This window comes from Trachinotus anak, unplaced genomic scaffold, assembly GCF_046630095.1.
Source record: "Trachinotus anak isolate AG129_WGS33_773 ecotype Australia unplaced genomic scaffold, CSIRO_AGI_Tana_v1 ptg000007l, whole genome shotgun sequence".
Taxonomy (NCBI): Eukaryota; Metazoa; Chordata; class Actinopteri; order Carangiformes; family Carangidae; genus Trachinotus; species Trachinotus anak.
The window spans coordinates 14791943-14817500 of record NW_027273858.1 but is presented as its reverse complement, the minus strand read 5'-3'; the positions used below and the strand labels follow the sequence as shown (position 1 = coordinate 14817500).

The window sequence follows — 25558 nt, the reverse complement described above, 5'->3', positions numbered from 1 at the left end:
GTCAGTGTCCTTCTCTGACAAGAGTTAGAATGATTGAAAGTTTCAGTTATTGTACACAATTTAATCATAACCGGATTTGGCCTATTGGGGAGGATACTAAATTAAAATTGTAGATGTACTAAGGAGTCTGAACGTTCTGGACGGGAAATGTTGTTATTTTGAATGACAGGCCTTTAAAGCTCTGTGGAACAGGATCTCTAAGTAACATAGATATCTTGAGTGTCGGCCTACAAATGCCAGGGAGGTTACAGCAGGAAATGCCTTTTGTGACTTTCCATTTGCTCAGCGATACGCCACCACATAAAGTATGGTACAAGACTAATCACATTGACATTGAGTAGTGGAAAAGACAGCTTATTAGCAAATCTATTACACTCCACAAATAAATACAGTTCACCAAGGTAACCTAAACACAGGGCCATTGTGCGAGGATATCTAGTGTACAGGATATCATGTTCTATCAGTGTTGCTTGACTTCTTTTCTATGTCACTTCACTCTTGAGCTCAACATCATGTAGCCACAAATGTAACTTGGATTACCCACAAGATAACACGGTGTGCACTCCTCCTGTCCCATAGGACGCGTATCTGCAAAACGATACTAGATCACATGGTCATTCGTAGAATTCTGCCTTCTCAGGTGTCTACTCGAGCTTTAAATAACATACTAGCTTTAAAAATGGAATATGAGCTAATTGCAGTAAAGGGACAGATCAGGTAATAGAGTCTGGTAGTCACAGTAAATAGGTTAACTTAAATAATCATGCAAGTTTATTTGCAGAACATTAAAGTCTTTAATTTGTTTACAATCAAATATAGTAACCTACATCTTTTCTGCTCTTCCTACTACAGTATGTTGGCCTGACTCCCCCCTCACTCTATTTTCACCTCTACAAGGAGCATTACAAGCACAATTTACTGAATTTGTGCATGACAGATACAGAGCTATATTTAACTCACTTGTTCCCAATATTAAAGTAACTGAGAAAACCATGATATGTATCTCATGGTTTTACAGATGTAAGGGAAACACAAACAGCAAACAGACAAAGTTAGCGACTAGCTAGTGAACATACTGAAGCATTTAGCTGCTTAACAGCCAGATATTCCCCCCATACGTTAGTGGAAACCAAAGCAGAAATAAAAGACTTAAATCATTAAATCAGACTGACATTATGCTAATGCTACTCTAGGTAACCATTTATGACAAGTTTGGCATATTAGCTTAAATGGTGATTAAATTGCATGTTAACTGATGAGTTTACGCTTGTTTCTATGGCTCCCAAGTTGCTGGAAAGATCCGTTAATGCAGGTAATGAAAATACAAGCTTTTTAGAACACAAATTAAGTCAGTATTTTGTTTTCACGGAAATATTTTTCACTCAAGTCATGCACTTTGCTCGATTTAAAACTGCATCCACAGCAGGGTAGGTTTTGCATAAGCTCTGTAAAACAGCCACTTTTTTAAGAACAGTCATTTTGGGAAATACATTTGTTTGCCTTCTTACTCAGTGTTGCACGAGAGGACGTTTATGAATGTCATCCCTGTGCTTTCAGTGCAAACACAGGCCCAGAACATATTAAATCTACAAAGCTCCGGTGACTCTCGGACGTATTGGTTGTATGATCGCTGGCTTGTTCGCCAACACAATACAGAATCTTTTTCCACGGTTAGTTTAGCTAGACTGGCCGTCTTTGTGTTAAGCTAGGCTAAACATGTCTCAGACCCACCCATTACCATCCATAATGGGTTTCTGCAATGATGGGCAATAAAGCTTTAAAAACATAGTCCTGCTTTCTCAACTTTCTTTCTTTGTTTCAAGGAAGTGGGGCACAGCATAACAAATCCCATGGAGACAAGTAAGGCTGCACAGTCAACCATATAGGATGCACAAAGATCATAAACAAGTCTAATCTCCTGCTACGCTCATAGTAAAACATATTTGCGTCTCAGACCAGATCAGTGTACTGGTCACACATAGCTGGAATTGATATTGATCTTATTATCTGCCTGCAGGTTGAATAGCATAAAGCGTGCGTGAATGGATGAATGGATGAATGGATGAATGAATATCTGTGAGTGGCGGCAGAACGTGAAAAATGTTACTGTTTCTAATCATTGACTGAACACAGACACAAGCCTGAGAATCTCATTTCTGAAGATGCCTCCCACACACACAGAGGAGAGCAGACCCTCAAATGCTCAAATGCTGCGAACTTAGCAACTTTTCTGACACCCTGTGGTGACTTCAAACTTCTCAAGACCACGAGGGTCTCATTTTGATTTGCACAGTGGCCTGATGATCATATTATCCATACACATAATAAACCCCTCCCTTCAGAGGGCTGTACTCAATGCACTGACATGCAAATTGGCAACTGAAATCAACTTGTAACTTCTAGCAAAGTTTTAAGCAGCTGCTTTTCTTAAAAAAGGGTTGGCAACACGGTCTCAGTCTCTCCATGCTGAACAAGCTTCCAGCTGTTTCCAGTTTATGTACCACTGAGGTCCAGTCAACTGGAGCCCAACCAAAGAAAGAAGAGCTACTCACAAGCTCTGTCACTCTTTCCTCCTGATTGCTTTACAACCGGTGGTAATCACTGAATAAAAATACAAAGTCTTATCCGAGGAATCATGGACATTCACATTCTTCCACTATAGCTTGTGTCATATTATGACTACAAATCAGTCGGTCTTTGATGTGGACAGAGCTAATTTCCAGTTAGGTGGTCTCACTCTCCTCCAGATTTCTATGTAAATAAACTTGATCATGTCATTCATATGCAAATACGCATATGACGTCAACTGGCTTTTCAAGTTGCCAATAGCTACTTACCATGGAACAAAGAGAGCCATGCTGGTTGTGGGGAGACAAACTAATGCTTGAATTTCTAACCTTCGAATTCTGTTTTTTTTTTTTTTTTCATTTATCTATTTTTTAATTTAATTTTATTTTTTTTATCAGTTTTTCCTTCAGCCTTTGCTTGGATTTACTGCACACTGACACTTATCTGGAATTTCCCTGTTAGGGTTGATAGGAAAAGGAAAGCAAGTAACAAACAAGTACAAAATCTACACTGATCAATACAATAGTAACAGTAGGTTACGTCTGTTTTGTAGATATCATCTGAACCTGTACCATTAAAGCAACATAAGATTTCTTGGTTCATAGTAGATACAAACATAAATGGACTACTGCAAATTCCACCGATGAAAAACATACATTTTTTTAATACCAACTATAAGAGGGCATCAAGTGAATTATTTGAGCTGTGCAGAAAACTGCACTTAAAACATTCTGATTTAAAGTTAGTTAGTTATTCACCCTCTAGCTCATTTTATAAATTAGACAATGCAACAAAGGACTGACTGCATTTCTGAATTGTTCATTTTACTACAACCTGACAACTACTCAAAGTATCCAAGTAGCTTTTCAGTAATATTTTCATTAAGGGATTGTGTTACACTGCTCTTCTGTTAGTACACTTATAATGAGCTACTATCTAATTTGTAATAAATCATTTTAAATAATACCTAGTATTTCTACTGACTAGTATGAGTCAATAATCTTTCTGTTTTATATACTCATGTTTATCCCTGGTTTTCTTTCCTGATTTCTCTGAGTTACTGTAAAGACAGAATTCTGGTCCACAGCCTGCAAGGAGGCTGATTTCTGTGGCAGCTGTTTTATCTACTCAAGGGGAGGATGGTGATGAAAAGTCCCTTTATTAAGACACTTTAAAACTGACCATCTGTACAGCTGCCATCTACTGAGATTGCGTCAGTGTGGACAAACAAATGCTGTACAACATAACACACCCTTTGATTTAACTAATCCTAAATAGCACTACTTTGCTTGTGGCCTGAAGAGCTTCACTAAGATCTCAGAAGAATCTTAATTCATTTTAATGGATTTGCATTTAGTCAAAGAAAAAAATATATCATTTAGTAGACCTTCTTGTTGTGGTTTACTGTATATTACATTACACCGGTTTCATCGCTGCAGCCAGATTTAAGAGCATGCAATAAAGTTTAACCTGAAATGACATAGAAGGGGATTACAGTATTTTGAAAAATGAATTTAGTCCATTAGTATGCTGGGCCTATGGTAGCATACATATCAATTAATTTCACTGCAGAAGGACATTGCGGGCTAGAACACACTTAGATCTGCTTCGGATATGACAGGCACATGAAAACAGCCACACAGAAAGCTCTGCTTCACTCCTACCCCCAGGGCATCACACAGAAAATGAAAAGCCTATAAGAATTGATTCCCTGACGAAACTAGATCTGGCTCCTGTGCTATGTATGGAATATATGTCTGCTGAAGAGAGTAGTACTTACCTTCTCCCCATCGATTCCCTTTTGCCCTTCTGATCCAAGTTCTCCCTGCAATGACAAGATTGAAAGTTAAAAGGCAAAGAGAGGACCCTTGAAAAGTTTTTACACCCAGTAGGTCTAACCAATTTGACACGCTTCTTTAATTTCACTTTCCTGTTAAGGATTATTGGAGTCACCCAGGCGATCTATTAATTCCAAAGCAAGTTTAAGGAGGAACGTGGTCACTCCATAAAGCTTGTTTTTAGTGTTTCATAGATGATTAGATATCAATTACATGAGATAACAAATACATTAATCCAATTATTTCTACTAAATGACTGCATAACTCTTGTATTTTTATAAACTCACTTAAACCCATTACAGTAGTTTCAAGAAAATCATTTATCCTCAGTAACAAGCAAATTTAAGCGCTGGGTGAATCTGCAGCCTAATCACATCTCTGTACAGATGGACTATGTGGTGCTGGTATCATATTTCTATCATGTATTGTGCTTGAATTATTGTGATTACAAGAATCTGTCAACACTCACACAATTACAAAGATACCATGTCGCAAGGTGGCAGTTTAAAAAAAAACACAACTCTTCTAAATGCAACTATCTTTGTAAGTAAAACTGTGCTAAAGGGGGTGAGAATATCTAGAATGTTTTGTCCTCTCCTCATTGGAACAATAAAGTTAAATCCCTAATTCTGAAACTCACTCACAGCTCCTTCACACTGAGCTAAGCAAAGAACCACACATTTGCACCACAGTGATAAAAGCACACTTGGGAATCAGACACCAAATTCCCAGCAACAATGTTTGCTTTGCAAGTTCACTGCATCATTTCAGCTTGAGCAAAGTCTACAGCATGCATAAGATTATACTGTATGTAGTCAGGGAATAAGCTGTTGGAGGCTTATTTCCACAAATATAACATCTGAAAGGCTTATTTCCACAAATATCTGCCTGATCACTGATTCCTCTCAAACCACCAGCACTACTTTCCACACACTCTGGCAGAAGTGTGCGAGCGGTCTTGGTACTTGTTGGCTCTGTTATTAGAGTGTAACCTATACAGTTTCATGACCTCAGCTGGCCAGTAAAGGTCAAGCAAACTCCCTTAGCACAGTGTCCAAGGTCAATCATGTCATTACTCATATAATATCCACAGCCACAGGGAATTAATGTGGGTGTCGTAGGAAGCCATTTCAGTCATATTTGCCTTGTGCCATCTCTATAGAACATGTGCCCATATAAATTTGTAAAAGACTAGTGTAATAATAATATTACAAAAACATACATCCAGAATGTATTGTGATTTGCACAATGAACCGGTTTAATGAAACACTTCAGTGCATCTCAGAAGAAGGGTTATTGACAAGGAGTTGAGCTTAGGTATGAAATACTAGCATGGCATGGTGCTGTGCATTAGCATCATATCAATACTACTGCTACAGCTCTTAATATAGACTTTTCTTGTGCACTGTTGTGTAACGAAACTGCTTTAGCTGGCTCCTGAATCTCATCTCAGAAAGCACAAGTGGACAGAGCTGTGCCATCAGGTGTTACTCCATATTCCAAGAGTCAAGGTTCATGAGCAAAAATGTCACCCCACAGTGATCAGAACATCTCCAGTGGATATAGGTTCAGGAGCCATCCAGGGATGATCCTATACATGCCTGATGCATAATCTGCTTCCACAACAATCTACAGTGCAATGGATCCCTTGAATGCAATTAAGTATCTAGTGGATATATGACAACAGGACAATCTCACTTTAAGACACTGAATTAACATCCACATACTGGCATCACAGGACGTGATGGTACCTGGTGACTGGACCTGCCCTCTTTGACTACAGGAGATTAATACAGGCATTCAAGATGCCACATTTCATGGTCAACAATCTTACAGATGACAATATCTTTGTACACAATGACACAGCAACAAAATAACAACAGTCATTCCAGTAAACTGTAATTTTACTGAGAATATCCAAAATCTGGCAATTTTCTCAGCACCTCAGGAATGTAACAGCAACAGTCAATTAGAAAGCAAGCACTTAGCCAGTCTGAAAGCTTCCATTTAAGGTGTAAGTGCATCATAACAGCTTTTGAAAGCTGTGCATTTTAAAATGCACAGTGCAGCTTGAGTTTACATTTTTCTTCTCTTTGTTAACTCCATTTCACATCTTAACAGTCTCAACCGTTTTTATAATAAACAGTCTCAACACATCTTGTGAACTGAACAGCTTCAACCCCTAATTTTCTCTTTCTTTCCCTCCTACTGTATGCCCCACTCCCCACTTATGAGACTCTTGTCTCGCCCTTCCCTGTGTGTGTATATCTCACTGACTCAAGTTGCAATGATTGGCTGAGTAGCATCATGTGACCTGTGACGTAAGGCTAGAAAAGCTGCCCCGGTTAAAATAGAACCGCTCAGTCAAAATCTAATAATCCTCAATAATTCACAGGTTATAGGTCCAAGTCCAGACGCGGTCCTATCTGGACCCGGACTGCAGTCCACATGTCAGTGACCTCGGGCATAGACAGTTACTGTTACCTCAAATACTCATAAAGTTATGCAAGTCATCTGTTTTTTTTACCCAACAGCGAAGAGCTTCACCAAGAGAGCATAACTGAGACACAGGGTCCCAACCCCCTCTACGCAGACAGCCAGACCATCCAGTAGAAGTTGCTATTGCAGCGCCATGACAAGACATGATCCCTTTCTGGCTTCCCACACAAGAAGACTGCCAACTGTGTCCACTAAGGCCAAGCTAGAGACACCTTATCTTGGGAATAAACTTGGGTCTCTCCAGCGGTACAACTGTCTCCTACCCACTTGTTGGTTTAATCTGATTCTGCGATTGCTTGGCTGTCTGTGATGCTTTGAGAGGGTCAACACAAAGCCACTGCCACTGAGTCAAACCAATGATGTTAGAAAAATCAACTTAGAGAGGGCAGTGACAGATTCCATAAATCACTAAACGGAAAGAGCCACCTGCTATTCACTGGATCTGAAAACCTTGCAGTCAAACAAAATCAGTTTGAAACTAAAACAAAATTCATTTCAGACAAAAAAACAAAACATTAAGCAGCACTGAGGGAGTATTAGATTTTTAATGTTTCATCAGTGAGTAGCCTACCTTATGTCCTGGGTTTCCTTGAGGCCCGACTTCCCCTGTGTCCCCCTGTGACAGAAACAACACAAAGAACAGTTAGTGAAAGGTCTCTCGTTCACACATTAGTGAATAGCTTTATGAAGGCTCGTCATTTCATCAGCAATCGTGCTCCAACAGCTGTTCCATAAGTTCTTGCTGACACAGTGGCTCAGCAGCTGCAGGTCAGGATACTGTTTCCCAACAACTGGAAAGCACGAATCTGAACCTTGCTAAGGTTCACTGTATTGTTTTAATGATTGTATTCTTTAAAAAAAAAAAAAAGAGGGCAGGACAGGGCAAGAAAGGAAGAAACGCTTGATTGTCTTCGGAGTGTAATTTTACAGGGCACAAAAAAGGGAACAGATTGTTACGAGAGAGAAGATGGAGGTAGATAGTTATTCAACAAATTAAGCCAAGACAGAACTTGCTGCAAGCTAAGAATCTAATTAAACATGATGCTCATTCATGGTCACATCTTCATTACAAGCCCTGTTTGTTAGACTTCAATGGGCTTGCTGGAAGAAGTAGAACATGTGACCAAACCTAATAACTGAGATGGCATCTTTATACTGTGGAATAGTAACCTGTTATTCCACCGAATATGCTAGACAACAGGCCCAGTCTACCTTTTATAAACACTTAGCATCCCCCTCGTAAAAACAGAGTCAGAGTGACGTGAATCATTTTCCAGATATTAAGCATGTGGCATAATATAATATTTTCAATGGACTCAGCAGTTAGTTGAAATTATTCCACTTGTTTGAGCCTACAGAAATTCACCGCTGCTGATGTCATTTCAGATAAACCTATGCGTTTTGGAATATATGTATATTTCCCAACTGAGTCTTCTTTAATCTAAGTTTTCTATTCAACCACTTACACAAAGCCCTTTATGGAAAAGCTAGTAACCTTTTGACACTGATGCATACAATAGGAACTATGGAAGTATTTGACAGCTAATAAAATTCAGTGTCAGCTCAATAATAAACCGCATTAAATAAAATTCCTGGTATTATTCACGTTGGCGGTACAAGGAGTATAAATTGAATTAGAGGGTATTAATTGAAAACACAAGCCATAAGGGCAGGCAAGTTGTAAATGGCACAAAATAAATTACTGGTACTGTAAATGGGAAAAATAAGTTTTAATTTCACCATTATGCCTCTGTTTTTTTTCTTTAGCATGTATATGCAGGAGCTGTAAATCTAGTAATACCCAGATTTATGTGCAAGGCCATAGAAAATGGATATCCTTTCAAGTAAGCTGCATTCTTATAACCCAGTACTTATCTGTTTAATTTCCTGAGGGATTCTGGATTAATCATAGCAGTTTAATCCCTTTGCAGTACATTAGAATCCTCCATCAAACTCTCAATGCAATGCAGGATATTACTTTCTGTTGGAGTTACACAGCCAAAGTAATCCCCACACACTTTCCCAAGAAGTGCGTTGTGTAGGTCATGATGATCGGCCTGCAGTTCTCATTATGGGTGTTTTAAATGCTCTAAATTGCCCAGATGTCTTTGATTAATCACTACAAAGTCAAGCTAAATTCTTAATAAGTATACTCTGACTATATTTTTAATCTTATACATAATGAGATTCTCATGTTGGTAATTGAAAGTCTCATGAGCTCACCTTATTGACAGTATTTGCTATGATTTTGTTACCCCCTTTTTTAATGTGCTGTGTTGTAAATCGAAACGAGAGCAGCACTCTTTGATAGTCACTGGAACTCCCTTGGAAATTTAGGGATCAATACGAATTAAATATGCTTTAACAGAGTTGCACTGCTACCATAATTTACCAGACAGATTAATGTGAAACAAGGTCAGAGTGAATAAAAGAAAAGAAATTACTACACATTACTGTGTCAAGGCATGACATTTTCTGATATACTACACAGGTGGTTCGAAATAAACTATTTTTCTATTGTTTTTCTCTCAGCGGTATAGCAGCATATGAACATCTACAAGTCCCACAAGACATGAAAACATTTTCACTCAATAGTTTGTGACATTTTCTTGTCCTCAAGTATCTGCTGTTCGTCGATGATTCAGCTTCAGTTGTTTTCTTCACTTGAATTTCAGCCAATGATATATAATGACATATTGAATATACTGCTTGACATCATATAGTTTGCAGCTCTGCTCGCATTACTAAATCAAACATGCCTTAACCTCTCACCGTGTTAAACCAATTTGATTTATTTCTAGATATTTATTGGTGAAATAACGTGTCACCACAGCAAGTGGAGTTTGTGTGGACTCATTCAAACTCTAAATTTAGTAAATTAAAAAGTGCCATTGTCTAATTGCTGGGGTGGCACTTGAGCTGCTGTGCCTGTAAACGTTTTCACATAATTTTGATAAAAGAGATGTACTAAGTTAAGACTTAACCTTAGTATGTTTTTTTATACACTGAAAATGTCTTGACCTTGCATGCGTGGTCCACCTGTTTTTGTGCTCTGCATTCTCAACAGCAATTTATTACACTATACATGTATAAGTGGATGAAGGAGATGAGCCAGTTGATTAGAAGGAAATGGAGGTTGAAATGAAGATGATGAAGACTCAAGGTGGGAGGAACACAATAGAATAAATATCAAGAAGAACATATTTATTTTAAAATGTCATCATTGCTGTAAAGAATGCTGGGGTAAACGAGAAAACCCAACAACATCAGATTCAGCTAATTATTCTCTCCTTCAACCTCCTTTATGGGCATGGTATAGGTTTGTATAGTATAAGTATAAGCATAGGTCACTTATTCTTACCACATGACACCTGTTACCTAAATCTGCTTTTCACAGAAACATCTTAATTGAGATGTGTGTCATCTTGTGCCAGTTTAGCACCATAGAGGCCTTAGTCTTGCGTTTGTAGTCCCTGGTCGTGTTTTTCCTTAACTTCATTGATTTAGCGTTCAAGCCTGTAATAGGATTTGTTATGAATTTTGTTGTTCAGTAAGTAAACAAATGGTGCCAAGTATTGATTTGCTGAAATTAGATTTCAGGTGTTAACAGCATGAGCCACTGATTCAGAGCACAAGACATGGCCTGCAGAAATAATAGAAAAAATGGAATGGTCTGCGCCCCTGAAGAGTATGTTTAAATCACTCTTGAACACTGAGTATTGTCACAGCTCAGTGATGTAGTACTAAGTACACTGTGAACATGCTGTTTTGTACATAGATGGTCTCTGCAGATAAAAGATGTGTAAAAAGGCTCTCTTTGGATGTGCTCTCAGGCTTCCATTCAACACTTACTGAGGAGATATATGGTCACTTGCAAAAGCAAAAGACACTGAAAACATGTCACGGTGCCTACTGTACACAATAGCCTTTTGTGAAATGTACTTAATGAATATAGTCATATCAATTAGCAGCAAGTAATCAATCAGCAGCACCATCAACACACTCACACACATTACAGCCTTAGCGTTGATAACTGCTAGGTCATTTAAGAATCATTAGAGGCCAATTATAACACATTCACAAATCTGTTGCTCTCTCTCTCTCTCTCTCTCTCTCTCTCTCTATATATATATATATATATATATATATATGTATAGAGAGAGAGTGTTTTCAGTGTAATACTTAATCTGTTTATGACAAAATGTTAAAATATCTGCATATAACATATACCTAGGAACAAAATAGTACAAGATGCTCAGAACAGCTACCTAAAATGTCAATGTCACTATATTAAGTATAGAGAGCAGTGGTACCTGCTTGGTGCTGTTTATAGGATTAACAGCATTCAACACAATGCCACTTCAACAGTAACAACTCACAATGCAGAAAGATTAAAGAAAAAAAAAATGTTGTTTTGTGCCTTTCAGGTGGTTTTCCAGACACAAAAGTCTAACAGTCATCCTACATATCTTAATCCCACAGTCACATAATGGTAATAAGGACGCTGACCCCAAAAGCCATCTGGTCTTATCAGGCATACAGTACCACCACCTGTTCATCTCTATGAATTCCATTCATAGTCGAACACATTCTCCCGTGGTTCTGTTTTTAACCTTGTACAGACAGCTAAAAGGGGGTTTCGTACTCCAAACGATGTGATTTGTCAAAGGAAGAATAATGCTTTTTTTGTCTGGGTATTTGGTGGTTCCTTCATGTTTTTGTTGTCTTTCAAACACCCACAATTTCAGTGACTGGGCATTTTCTGTTTACAATTCCATCTGTCTGTTGAGCTGTCATGGACAAAGGATCCCTCTCTTTTTGAACTACACCTATTTTTCTAGTGATTGGGAAAACGTATGCTTTCCCAGTTCACACTCCTCGGGAGACATGGGAAGGTAACTGTATGGTAGCATCTCTGAAGGATCTGGACTGTAGAACATGAAACTTTGTCAGACACTACAACAAAGACATTTGCTTGCTGAGAGAGACGTGTATTTTTCTTTCTCTCACAATGAATTTATGACAAGTATAAATTGATCCAACACAGACTTCATCTCTTTGACATTTAGACCTTGCAACTGTCCTCGAAAACCAGTAGTACTGAGAAAACCCAATGCAGCAGAAGAACAAAAATATGGTTATTTACAACAAGTGGCAAGGTCTGTTTGCCCAATGATATTACTCCTTATGATTAAATAAACTGTCTGCATTATGTCTGACTTTGTAAATTTCGGATGTTCAACTTGACATACACAAATCTTGGCCGCAATAAAATGAGAGCATCTCCAACATTCACTAACACCTGCATGTTTCCTTTTAAATAAATACCAAGAACAAATAGGTGCATATATCAACTTGCTGTCTGTACCTTGTCTCCTTTATCCCCTTTTTGTCCTGGCAGTCCTGCTTCCCCTGGAAGTCCAGCATCTCCCTGTGCAAACAATATAAATTAGTAGGATTAAAATATTCCAGCCACATTTATGTCATCAACATAAATCCTTTCTCATACTTAATAAAGTAGAATGAAAAACAGTACTTTATCTTAAAGAAGTATTCATCAGCAAAGCAATACAAATAAGGCATATTTACCTAAAAAAAAAAACGACCAGAGTCAAGTGTTACTTGAAAATGTATTATCTTTATTAAGTATGCCTTTCTTGATCTCTCAAATCTATTTCTACTGATAGAAATTAACTTAATTTATATAGTAGCAAAATATATTTCTTTTAAATCCAGGAATCCAAAAGGTCGATTTGTTGTTGAAAATTTGATTCTGTTTATAACTTACAGGCAAAATATAAATATCATAAAAGGAGGGTGTTGAAATAGCCATCATATTGGAGCCACACCATCTGCTCCCTTCAGAGGGTTTGAAGCTTGCAGGTCTCAATTTGCATTTTAATCTAACATTAATTTTTGCAGTTTAAAGAATCCCTTTGGATTTTTGCACATTTATAACAGGCTGAAGACTTACCATGCCTGAACAGTTTGGGAGAGTTATACTTGTGTTTTCTAATAGATTATGGCCATGCTACCTTTGGTTAGCTTCCAAGGAAAATACTATTCGTTATAAATGTCCTTTAACTGACTGTTTAGTGCCTATAAAGGATAGAGTACATGTGGTGTAAATCAGTGCTGTTTCACTTACAAAAGACATTACACTTACTCAATTAGAGGCCCTTGTTGGGTGGAATTGATTGTACCTTTTCAGCTGGACAGTGACATCTGTCAACTGACGGTGAGACCGGCTGAGACAGCATCTGGGGGAGCTGCTCTGTAACCAGGGGAGGGGAAGTCCCATTAAATGTCTTCTTGGCTTCACACTGGATCAATAAAGAAATTTCACCATTTAGACACCTTCCTTTGTCATGTTTGCTACAAACACTGTAATTCAGCACACTTAAGCTAAGGTGACCTATATTTTAGGAAGCATTTATTTACAGTACATCATGGTGCAAACAACAAATATAAAAATTTACAGACTGTGCCGTGAAACTTAGAAGGTACTAAACAGCCAAACAGTGATAAGTCTCTCTCAAGGTTGTGGCAATTCCCTCGGAGTAACTTTACACTGACATGACAGCATGCTTATAAAGACATGTCATAGTAAGGGGTCGAAGGTCATCTCTCCATTGTTCCATTAGCCCTTATTGATTATACGGTGATGGAAGATCTCTGTTATTAAGTTTCTATCTGGGGACTCATGCACGACAGACAAAAACCTTACTACGCTTTCATTATCTCATCTGAGTGTATCAGTTGAAGTACAGTCTGTTCCTGCAGAACACCAAGACATTTGGTGAATACACTTAAATCGGTGACCTAGTGAATTACATTACAGTTTGGTGTCTCAGAATTTTGAACATATACTGTATCTTCTCATCTATTTCTTTAGTTCTGAAATGCATTATGAATGATAAAGGACAGACACACTGTGCTGAGACATTAAAACATCTTACCTTTGGTTCCAGTAGCTCACAGCAATTTTCCATCTCAGCTATATAAGGGTCACAGTAGATTAGAAATTGTCTCAGCTCGATCTGTGGATAAGAACTCTCATTAATGGACCATTCCAGCATCATACAATAGTTTCATCATCACATTATGCTGCTCTTTTTACTGACAAAGGTCGGCTCTTCTCTGCCTAAGACAGCACAATTTATCCACCCATCAGCTGTTCCAGCTTGAAGTTGTCGGAACCTTGTCATTCTCTTTGCCTCTAAAACAGTGCAACAACATCACATCTAAACCTGAAATAAATATTTTAAAAAGGCTTCAAATTCTGCAGGAATTGCTACTTCCTCACACCAGAACTTGAACCCTATCTTTTTTTTTTTGATGCACCGATTTGCACATCTTTACAAATCGTGTGGAGTCAGCTGTAAATGCCACTGAAGCCCAGTTCTACTCAGAAGCAATAGCTGACCTCATGTTTGCGGCACTTCTAAGAATGATCATAACTCACATGTCACAACAGATTAAGAAAACATAAAGCATGTTTTAAATACCCTTTGAAAGCAATGGGAATACATTCCAAAACTTCTGTAAATATATTAAACCACTAATCAAAACTACTGGACCAAAAAGTGCTAAATCCTTAAATGACATTGCACAGATATGGCTAAAGAGAAACAAAATATGTTTGGACAAAATTAGTGTGGGACATACATCTACAGGCCGTCCATCTTCCACTCGTGTAGTGATGAGTGTGCGCCCGCTGAGGTCTATGGTGTTCTTCTCCTCAGTCAGTCTCCTTTCTATTAGCTTGCAGTCCATGTAGATGGAGACTATGTTACTCTGTACAGAAATGCTCAGCTTGTGCCACTGGCGATCAAAAAGGGCATGTAGGTCACGGCTCTTGAATGTGTAGCAGAGAGTGTTCTTTAGCGGCCCCTGAGAGGAAAACTCCACCACCTTCTTGCCACCATCAACCACAACAGATACCTGGAGGAGCAGAGGAGTGTTTAAAAACACTGCAAAGAAACATCCATCCTGTCATATTGTAGCATATTTGTAGATTCTTCAAATGATATATGATACATTAAGATATCTGAGGGGCCCACCTGACTCTTTCCCGACTGGTCAAATATTTGCCAAAGATACCAGCGGTCTTTTTTTGTTGTTCTTCTTACCCGGAAGATGGTGACGAGGGAGTATTCACTTGAAAGCCCATTTGGAAATATTAATCTAAACAAACACAATATAACACAGTCAGATTTTCACAGAATATAAATATCAAATCTATCATTGAAATATAATAAAAAAAATTAAAGATAATAGTGTCATATGTCATCTCTCAATATTGAAAATAAACTCTTTTGAAGCTTTCAGTGGCTAAACAATGAAACAGCCAATCAACTTCAATGATCGATAAAACATTTCAATATCCTTCTGCTGCAGAGACATTCACATAAATAAATCTGACAAACTTGATTCCATTTAGCTTGATGAATTTTATACTGGCTTCCCTGCTCGGATAATGAAAACATATAGAAATTGATCCATCGCAGAAGCCAATCTTTTACCTCACCGAGATACCATGTGCTACAGTTAAAGGGTTACAGAAGCCCAGTGCAATGCAGCTGCAGGTTTATGTGTATGACCTCAGCTGCTGTGTAAAGTCAAATAACAATTCTGTGTTCACAGCTGAAAGTGTATTTCAGCAGAAGCAAAATATGCGAAGTAAATAGGGAATACATAGGAGAAAACAACATCATATTTCAAATCACACACACACTCAAATGAATTACAGCTTATTCAGGAACTCATCTCTCAGCCCACACCTGCACTCCCTTACTAATTTTATACATTGCATTAAAAAATAACAACAAAACACTGTACCCTTCAAATATATTCCCACCCCAGACCATACCCCAGACTCAGATTAACAGTCAAAAGTGGAAGAGCATAAACATAATAAATCAAGATCAGCAAAAATAATAATAATGCAACGGTAAGGTCATTGAGAAGGCAGAGCACAACCGTGGGGGAGGGAGTGAGAGAGTTTCTTTGGACAGGTTGGAAATTAGTTTTCACTCCAATATATCATCTCCTATTCTCTCAGAGCTTCATACCCTCTTCTGTTGGGTCCCTCGAATTCTTTGAGATTTTGGTGTAAACGGTACATGACTAAAATGATAAATACACCAAGTTAGAACTCCGGAAAAATCAAATGCTTCTGTGAGAGGACAGACTGGGAAGATTATTTGTTGCCCAAGGGCTAAAGGACTATTTCAGCAGCAATTCAATATGAAAAGTGGCCAGGCAATTTATAACAATTTAGATTAATAAAATAAATTCAAGACAGGATATTTTTATGCTGCACATACAACAACTGCTTGTCCCTGATATTTTACACATTATTATAAGGGGCAGGAAATAACATGAAAGAAAATTGTTAAAGAGAAATCCAAGACCTTATGCAGTATACTGCAATTTATGGAACATAATAAATTTAAGCAGGTTTAATTTAACTAACGTAATGTGCAGAATACACTGCAGAGCTGTTTTCTGTTCTCTGAAGTTCACACCCTTCTTTACAAAGTCCCCAACTAACGCTGCTCTTATTTCAAAACACGGCCTGCCGGCACACTTGATCTCTGAAGGCCGAGAGGGTTAAAGTTCTTGACCTCGTGTTGACTGTCATCTGTGACTAAATGACTAAACTTGGACCTCAATGTGAATTGGTTTGATCACGGTCTTCTAATTCTTCGGAAAAACTCTACCATGCCTTTTAAGTAAGTGATAATGAGTAAATGAACAGGGTCTGCATTCATTTTCCCTGCTCCTATGCTACAAGGCCAAACAAACCATACAATATGTGGTAAGTCATTCAGCCAACCCTGCCTGTTCCAAGTTCCATTTATATATAACTCGTTTGCACTGGCAAATATGTTCTGGAAGAAACATAACTGTCTCCTGGATTACATTCAATGACATGTTTTGATCCAATGCAAGTTGTGTGTCCTTTGTATACTACTTCGTAATCATGCCTGTGAATTCGTGTGGTTCCAAGCCACAGCAGTCAGGAAGAGCAAAACAATATATTTTCAAAATATCTTTTAGCCAACAGTTTGTGCATATGTACTGTATATTGTAAAATAATGCACATCCACAACAATAATCAGAAGTCGCACAGAAGATCACATAGTATGACCAGGGCTGTCACAACAGTTATAATCAGGAGCAATTCCTTTTTTATATGACCATGTGCTGTCTGGAAACTATCACCAGTCTTGGAACAGGTCTTTGACCATGCATATTTGCTTGGCTGAAACTACCCCTTGTATAATCAGAGACAATGGTTTGACAGAATGTCACAGCAACACTACCGGTCTGGAAGAGAATCTCTCGGAAGCGGCTTTAGTGTCCTGGCTCTTTAGAAATCCTATCCAGGAGGATTTTTTTAAATGAGTCAGGGGAATCAGATTGCCATAGCTGAAACAATCAAACGTCAAACATTAGCCTAGTTGGCTCAAATCCCTCTCACCCACACTCAATCCTCCAACACATCAAAGTGGGCTCAACCATGTCAGTTTCTATGCTAAATGCATCATTCATGCTAGCAAGGACTATAACTTCCTCTCAGCATGAGTCCTCTTTCCTGTTTAAATGTGGCGGTCCTGTGCTTGCCAGCATGATAGAGGACTGTCACTGATGGAGCCAAACCAAACACATGCCTCTGATCTGTAAGGGTATTTTACCAGCGAATGCAAATGAGTGTGAGTTTGTGTAGCTGAGACGTCTGAGACTGCTTTGTTATCATCGTTTCAGTGTAAATAAGCATCCACACATACCAAATGCGGAGATAAGACTGCAACAGCAACAGGCAACCAATAACGAACATTTTCAAAAATGTGTCATCAGCCACCATGACTAGATGCTGTAAAATTAATTTAGAGTGATTTGTTACCTCCGATATCAACATGTAATTGTTTTAACAAAATGTACATCTGCTCATACGTAACAAATTGCTGTCACAACAAAAAAAAATTGCCATGACTTTAAAAATGGTTACTGGGTGTGAATTTGACAGTAGGTACAGACAAAAGCATTTAACACTGCTATCAACTGTGAGCTGTAAGGTTAAACATAAAATGAAAAGAAATACAGGCAATACAGGCAAACCCTTATAAAATGTATTTTCCAGAAATTATTTAGGTGGCTATTGCATGCCTTAGAAAAGAGTAAGTCAGCTGTACAGTATTGATTGCAGTAAGCCATATGATTAATTAGCTGACATGACAGTCACAAACCACTGAAACCACAGATTGCTTAACAGACACAAACCCTGGTGATTTGATACACTGCATCTCAGTCTCAATGGCTCCTTTGTGTTTATGACTCAAACATACTGTATCTTCAGCATCTACACTTGATATCAAATTGTTCTTTGGTGGCTGTGGTTCAGGGGGTAGGGCAGGTCATCAACTAGTCGAAAGGTTGGTGGTTTGATTCCCGGCTCTTCCAGCCCCAACCCCAAATTGCCCCTGATGGAAGACCAGTGTGTGCTTGTGCATGTGGCAGAAATGTATGTAAGTATGTATGTATAGAAAAAAAAGGCTGTATGACTGGGTGAATGTGGCTTGTAGTTTCAAGTGCTTTGAATGGTCGATAAGATTAGAAGACTGCTATCTAAGCACTTCTCCAGTCTTACAAGCACAGTCCATTTACCATCCCATTCAACATTTTAATTGTTACCAGTTGCTTTGATGAGTAAGTATTCAAATCACACAAACCACATTGTGAGACAGTATTGTTGCAAATGTTAATCCCATTCCCATTTCAAGACGGGAAATGACTATTACATTAAAGAGAAAATTATTCTGACAATATGTTATGCAATTTTGTGCTGAGCTTCCTACTGACAACATGATTTGATTTGTCTTAATCTTTGAAGCTAGAAAAGAACAAACAGACCTGGGAGTTCTCAAGGTACTGAAGTCTAAATACTGTGTATATAAAGGTACAAGGATGAGTGTGCATTCTACCTTTTACTTGTTTTGCTTTTCAACAGAACAACTGTAACATCAGTCAAAGAAATGACAGTACAGTGTGGCTGCTTGCTACACTGATGCAAATAGCATGAAAAAAAGAAAACTCAATGATTTTCCTTTGCTAGACATCTACAGAAAGAAAAGCAAACCCACCGGACATTCAAGGGTTTGAATTTCTTAAGTATAAAGAAAAATGTGAAAGGTGAATTTTGTAAATGCGGTGCATATATAAATGTTATAATAAGAGGGCAAGGCCAGACATATACGTTTCTAAAGACAAGCAACAGCATCGGTGTGATTTAGTACTGTATGGAAGAACGTTATGAATACAGTTGCATTTTATAGGGCAATTTGTCACCTCACACAAATGTTCCATGAGTGCGTCAGCTCTGATCTATGTATCATAATGTGTATTGTGCCAAGAAGCTGGCAGAACATTAGCCAGATCTAGAGAGTCCAGCACCTATCGCTACATATCCTGTGAGTAAAGTGAGCAATGTTTTACTGGCTGTGGCAGGGGCAGAGGGGCCTCCAGCTTCGTGCAATTGCCCTCGCTTTCCCTCCTCAGCTGACATGCAGTATCACCTGTCAAAGTACTTAGATAATTGGATATGAGAGGGATCGCAGTCTTGCCACTATAACCAATTACACTGTCAGCAGTGTCATTGAGAACCAGCATCTTCTTGCACTATGGGCCCAGACTGTGGGAAGGGCTGAACTAAATGTATTTTCGGCCGGCTGACTGAACAGGGAAGGAGATCACAAATCACCTGGCTCAAAGATTCTTTCACCTAGCCACAGAGAGCGGCAGTAAATGTTTACAGTCGCATGTCATATAAAAATACTAAAAATATCCTCCCCTCCCTGAAGAATGACAAAGTGTTCTCTTTCACGGTTACAACCTAAGGACACGAAACAATGAACGTCTCACAATAGTTTTTTTTAAAATCCAAAACATCATTGCGAAGCCAAGTTTAGCAGCGACTTCAGTTTCATCTGTTACACTGGTCATTCTTAATATAACTGATGGGACTAAATGTAAAAGTGAACCAGGCCTTGATAAATATTACATTAAACTCAAAAGCCCACTTGTGCGTCAAGGTGAAATCACACAGCAGCCCCACCAGCTGACCAGAATAAAGTTCCTCAGTAAATAGGACCTTAGTCTGTCATTTATGTAGTTATTTCAATATTCCTCTCTTATTATGTGTGCTCAGATTTTTTCATTCCTTTATGTCCCACTTCTTGCCCTTAGGAGGTTTCTAGAATAAATGCAATATATATTAATTCTGTCCAACTGCTCACCTCACAACTTGTCCTTATTAGCCGAGGCAAATGGAACTATTGCTCTGAGCAGGGTATATCTGGAGTGCCTCAAGTCAACCCTTTCATAAAATCCAGTTATGACTACACTGTGGTTTTTTTTTTCTTTGAATATCACTGGATCTCAAGGAAACCAAGCTAAAACATGATGTTGTATTGTAATATTAGAGTTGTAAGAGATAAACCAGGACTCCAGATTCAAAACGTACATGAGTGAGGAAAATAGTGATCGTCTTGGTGTAAACCCACATGAACGCAGCAGTTTAAATATCCTGGCCACACATGAGTGACTGCATCTTACGGCATGTTTGTATTGTGCAACAATTATATAGCGAGAGCAAGGGAATGGTAGAAATGAGGCAGCATATAGGAAGATTATGTACTGGGTCATCGCTCAAATGCAGGCTGTCTGACTGAGCTATCCTCAGACATTATAAAGAACCAGAGTAGAACATCTGAACCCAAATGATCCGGGAAATAAACACACCTGCATGCAGACATACAGTACATGCACATGTCACTCACTTTGTTGGCTTAATAAGTGGACTGCTTCCTAAACGAAATGACGGCAGGTCTTCAGTGATTGTTCCCTTTCGGAGCAGAAACTTTTCCGTGAGATCAAATCCTGTTGACAGGGTTACAATATGTCATTACATTTAAACATGCCACTGTTAAGTTATTTACAAATCAACTGTGTTCAATTAGTTACATACCTGTGATTTCCAGGGGACGATCTAAAATATCAGAAAATCTATGGTCCTCCACGCTCAGGGGGGGACATGAGCCATCTAGAGGAAAGCCCCAAAGAATCTGTTAGTGCTGGGTACAGATCATTTATGTTTTGAGCCAGTTCTGACTTGTATTATAGAAAAGAAAATGATCTATTTAATCAGAAATGTCTTTCCTGTGCATTTCCTTTAACTAACAAAACCTCTTTGGGAGAAATCCACAGAAGAGCAGAAAATTAATTCAGTTTTTTTTTCATTAATCTTTAAATCTTTAAAACTTTCATTTAAAGCCTAAAAACTATCTGACACAAACAAGACTCTGAGTTGTAATTTAGAGGCAAGCCTAGATTTGCTTTAACGAAAATGTAATGCAGACTGACTGTGGACCCATAATATTTTAACAAGCCATGGATTTGGGATGTACTCCAGTTTGTTTTTTTTTTTGTTCCTAACAACATTAATAGGACATAATTTGTTTTACAAATAAACTACTTTAAAAAAAAATTATCTACTTTATTTTGACAACAGATAGACTAGAACTGGTATCAGTACAGCAAAAGACAAAAGGCTGAGGACAACAAAGACACATACTGTACCTGTTTGTTCACCCACTGCCATTCCAGAAGTGCAAGGAATGGAATTTAAAGTCCAAAGGAAAGCAGCCCATCTTAGAAAACAGGTCATGCTTCAGACACTAGAAACCAGTCCACCTGAAAACCTGGGGGCAAAAAGATTTTTTTTTAAATTTTATTTTACAATTCAGTGTAATTGCCAACAAAAGCAGAACTGATAGACAGGAGACACAAGCAAACAATGTGACCCCACTGATTTTTATCATAAACTTGCTATTCTGCAGGGTGCAACGCCAACTTTGGCCTAAGTTGGATTCATTCAAATAGCCTAGCACTGAAACAAACTAGTGTCTATGTAATTTGTTACGCAAAACTAAGGTAGGTAAAGCTTAGAAAGTATCACTCCTTTATATCTGGCTTTAATCATATTTTACAGTGCTCTGTCAACTGTCTCCAAATCTGGTCTTCTCGTTTTAGCAACATGTGCTTAAATAACAATATGTGCAAGTTGTATTATTCTGAAATTTTACCTATAAATCATACATCACTTACAACCCCACTCATATGCCCACTCACAGGTCCCTAAAGCCTCGTTTTCTATTGAAAATATTGGAAAATGCACTTCTGAGTCCTCCACTCATCAGTTTCATGAACACCTGTTAAACGACGATGAATGAAGGTGTCTATACTGCAGCTAAATCTTTATACTCTAAGCTCTGTTTATGTTAAGATTTCAATTGTTAACTAGCAAGCCAAGCTGCCTCTTGTTCTCTATAGGCAGTTTACAATTCTGTATATCACCACAAATCAGCTGTGGAACTGTGCAGATCTGTGTGAAATATTATCCATAACAAGACAAGAACTCAACTGGGATATTTCACAATGTTTGATGTTGATCTAAATGCACTAATTTGTTGAAATGCTATAATAAATTAGCAAGTTTAAGCAGACGGCAGTCATTAGTATTAATTAAGTTTACATTATGTGTCACAGAGTAATTGTATGAGACTACTACTACATTTGCAATACATGATTTATTGGTCCCTTTGTGTTGCTTTGCCTCTTAGTCATAATGCTTAAGTCTTGATCTTTCATTTCTGTAATACTCTATTAAGACTCTGTTGTGTTTTGATGTGTAAGCTGTCAGCAGTGTCTTGGTCAAGGACGTCACATGTAAGACTCAAACCTGGAAACCTCCAGTTACAAGCATGCTAAGTCTCTTAAACCATTTGACTGTGTTGCCAAACCAAATCTTTTGCATTTATCTCATGCCATTGCAAAGAAGGCAAGGATTTTTTCAAGGCAGCGTCATTCGGGATAGTAAGAGTCAGTTCTAAAGTACAGTAAAAAAAAAAATTCTGACTCTATTCAAACGCTTTCAGTAACTTTTGGATTACTCTGCAAAATTTGTGCACAACTGAACCTCAATACAAAAAAATGATGATTTGAGGTGGCTTTCTTTCTTTCAAGAATTTCAAAAGGAAAGAATTAAGTCACTATAATCCAACAAACAGGTTCATTGATTAAGTGTGACACTCAACTTGCAAATAGGTGAATATATAAAATTAATTTTTGTTAGTGATTCTTCTTTTATAACAACAAACTAATTAATTTGTTAATTCCTTGTTTGTCACCCCTACAGAAAATATTGTGAGGAATCATTACTCATAATGACAAACCTGCTTTAATCAGTGCTAATAAAGTAGCTTTGTGACAACACAGCTGTAATCCTGTTACAAGGACTGTAATCCTTCCTTCCTGGTGGACCTTCACCTATTTCCACTGGGGGAAAAAAGACTGAAGACAGAGCTGAACACTGAACTTGACCTCGAAAGACCATAATACAGCCACAACACATTAAGTTAATTTAGATGCACAGTCACACAAAGTGTTGATGAATAATATTTTTCATGATACTTTCCTTCTTTATCTGCCAAGGTTTTATCCAAATGAATTTTTTCTCTCACAATGATTAATTCCGAAAGCGCTTGTGCCCTCTGCCACTGAATCATAAAAGTTTTGCATGCAGGCCTGCAGTATCATGACCAAGAGATGAAGTGACCATGCTACTTACGGCTACAACCACGCATGGGCTTAAGACAAGTGGCACTACAGAGGTATCACATTCCTTGTCTGTGTGAAGGGGTAACAGTATTCCCATCGTTTCTGCACATGCATGCAACACACGCAGCTCAAATGCCAAACCCTGCAGTCACAACTACTCTGTATCTTTACATGACTGATTCGTGCTATCTAAGGGTTCTGTACAAGTTAGATTGTTACTTTGAACCCGTGTTATTTTACCTCGTTTAGTTTGGCACACAGCATCGCTGCTGCACCATCTGCATCGATTCAATTCCCAGGTGTATTTATTTTTGTAGGCTGTTATCTCACACATCTGGCCGCCTGAGAAAGGTGCAGGCACAACCCTGGACACTTAAAGAGTTATTATAGTCTAACCTGCCTCTCCATCAATCAGCCACTCTCGGTCAATGGCCATAACTTCACCGAAACACTTTGCAATATTCAAAAAGCGTGTTTCTCTGCGCGCCCGCTGATTGGCTGGATGATTTTTTTTTTAATTCTTTTTTATAATTACGGGATGTAGAGGTTCATATTCTTTCGGTGTCCGGTACATTTCGCACTTTGCCGCTAACAAGTGATGCAATCCGGTACATGTTTACTGCTGCAGAGCGTTCACAAATCAGAAATAACCTGTTCATAGAGCATGTGTCCCGGTTAGCAGACAAGTTAGAGAGATCGAGCCATGCGTAAAAGAGAAAAAACACTGATGCCGGGCGACAAAACATGCGTAAGGTGTCCGGTATAAAGGGGGTTCTCAGTGACATTTTTCCCGTTATCACGCTGATGTTTACATGAAGCCGATTATTTTTTTTTTTTTTTAAATCTACTATGAAATTAATTTGGTCTGTGAGTACTTACAGTCGCCGAGAAAGTTTCCTCTAAGACAAAAACAAACAGAAAGCGGCGAAAGAAGCATAATCCATGTGTGATTACGATCAGTCCGATTCCGGATTCCAGGACTTGGAAATAAAAGTCACAGTGGGATCGCCTGCTGGATCTCGGTCCTTATTAGTTGCACCGAGTGGCCCTCCCACTCTGTCATTATCACTGAAATGCACTGACAGAGACTTCAGCAAACAAGAGGAGCGCACACTGAAAGCTTTCATATTAGGGGAAATAAACGGCAAACTGGAGTTCAAACAAACTCTCCTCTTAAACAGAGCCAGGTGCGGGAATTAAACACCGTTTGATGTATTATCATCTCATCAAATTATGCTCTGAATGGGAGGCCTAATGCATGCGGATTTGCTCCCCTTTAAGGTGGCTTAATGCGTGTTATTAGGAAAGAAACTGTCAGGTCAAACTGAAAAGTAACAACAACAAAAAAAAAGTCTTCACACATATTCGTCTCAATACAAGTCTTACCTGTCTATTCATCACATAATACCCCCTGCAAAAGAATGAAACGTGTGTTATGAGCAGAACAGGCTTTAGATGGCACAATGAAGCGACAGCTTTCAGCTGCAGAGGCAGGCCTGGTATTACAGCAACATGCTCCGCGCTCAAACTATTTTAGTCAGAACACGCAAATGCCATGTCGCAATACCATGCTGCTATATGGGAGGCAACAACTTCACCATTCACTGCACTCTGTTTAAGTGTCAGACTGTCAAATGCAGGTTTGGCAGTCTTATCAGTGTGAACTATAGGCTGTTAATTCCTCCCTTACCCCGCCCAGTATCCTACGACCGTGCAATTAAGACTGAAGATGTCAGTGAAAACTACATGAATTTTAATCGCAGGTTCATTGCATTGTTTTTGTTGAAACGGCACACCAGCAGTTCAAGACACCCGGTAGAAACAGGTGTTCAGGCTCCACACACAGGGCTGTTTGGACAGATGATTTTAATGCACCCTCCCCTTCAACACACACACAAAGGCATACCTCTCAGAAGTGTGGTGGCAGAGACAAAGACATAAAGGGGGAAATGGTTTAGAGAGCAACTGGT

The 25558-nt window shown here is 38.5% G+C and overlaps 1 protein-coding gene across 8 annotated transcripts in view; it reads right to left on the bottom strand.

Annotated features, from left to right (window-relative positions):
* Positions 1-25558, bottom strand: part of LOC139623049 (collagen type XIX alpha 1 chain) — a 94002-nt gene extending 68444 nt beyond the window's left edge. For 5 of the 8 annotated variants that reach the window (XM_071480886.1, XM_071480888.1, XM_071480889.1 and 2 more), the window contains exons 1-11: positions 24468-25554; positions 21549-21670; positions 20938-21012; positions 20750-20849; positions 14969-15092; positions 14574-14849; positions 13865-13945; positions 13109-13228; positions 12274-12336; positions 7477-7521; positions 4349-4393 (exon numbers count right to left, since the gene is read on the bottom strand). In XM_071480886.1, the coding sequence (XP_071336987.1) occupies positions 4349-4393; positions 7477-7521; positions 12274-12336; positions 13109-13228; positions 13865-13945; positions 14574-14849; positions 14969-15092; positions 20750-20849; positions 20938-21012; positions 21549-21636 (1017 nt within the window). In that variant the 5' untranslated portion in view covers positions 21637-21670; positions 24468-25554. Of the gene's footprint in view, positions 1-4348; positions 4394-7476; positions 7522-12273; positions 12337-13108; positions 13229-13864; positions 13946-14573; positions 14850-14968; positions 15093-20749; positions 20850-20937; positions 21013-21548; positions 21671-23828 lie in introns of all 8 variants that reach the window. The other 3 variants (XR_011691423.1, XM_071480893.1, XM_071480887.1) reach the window with 3 other exon arrangements.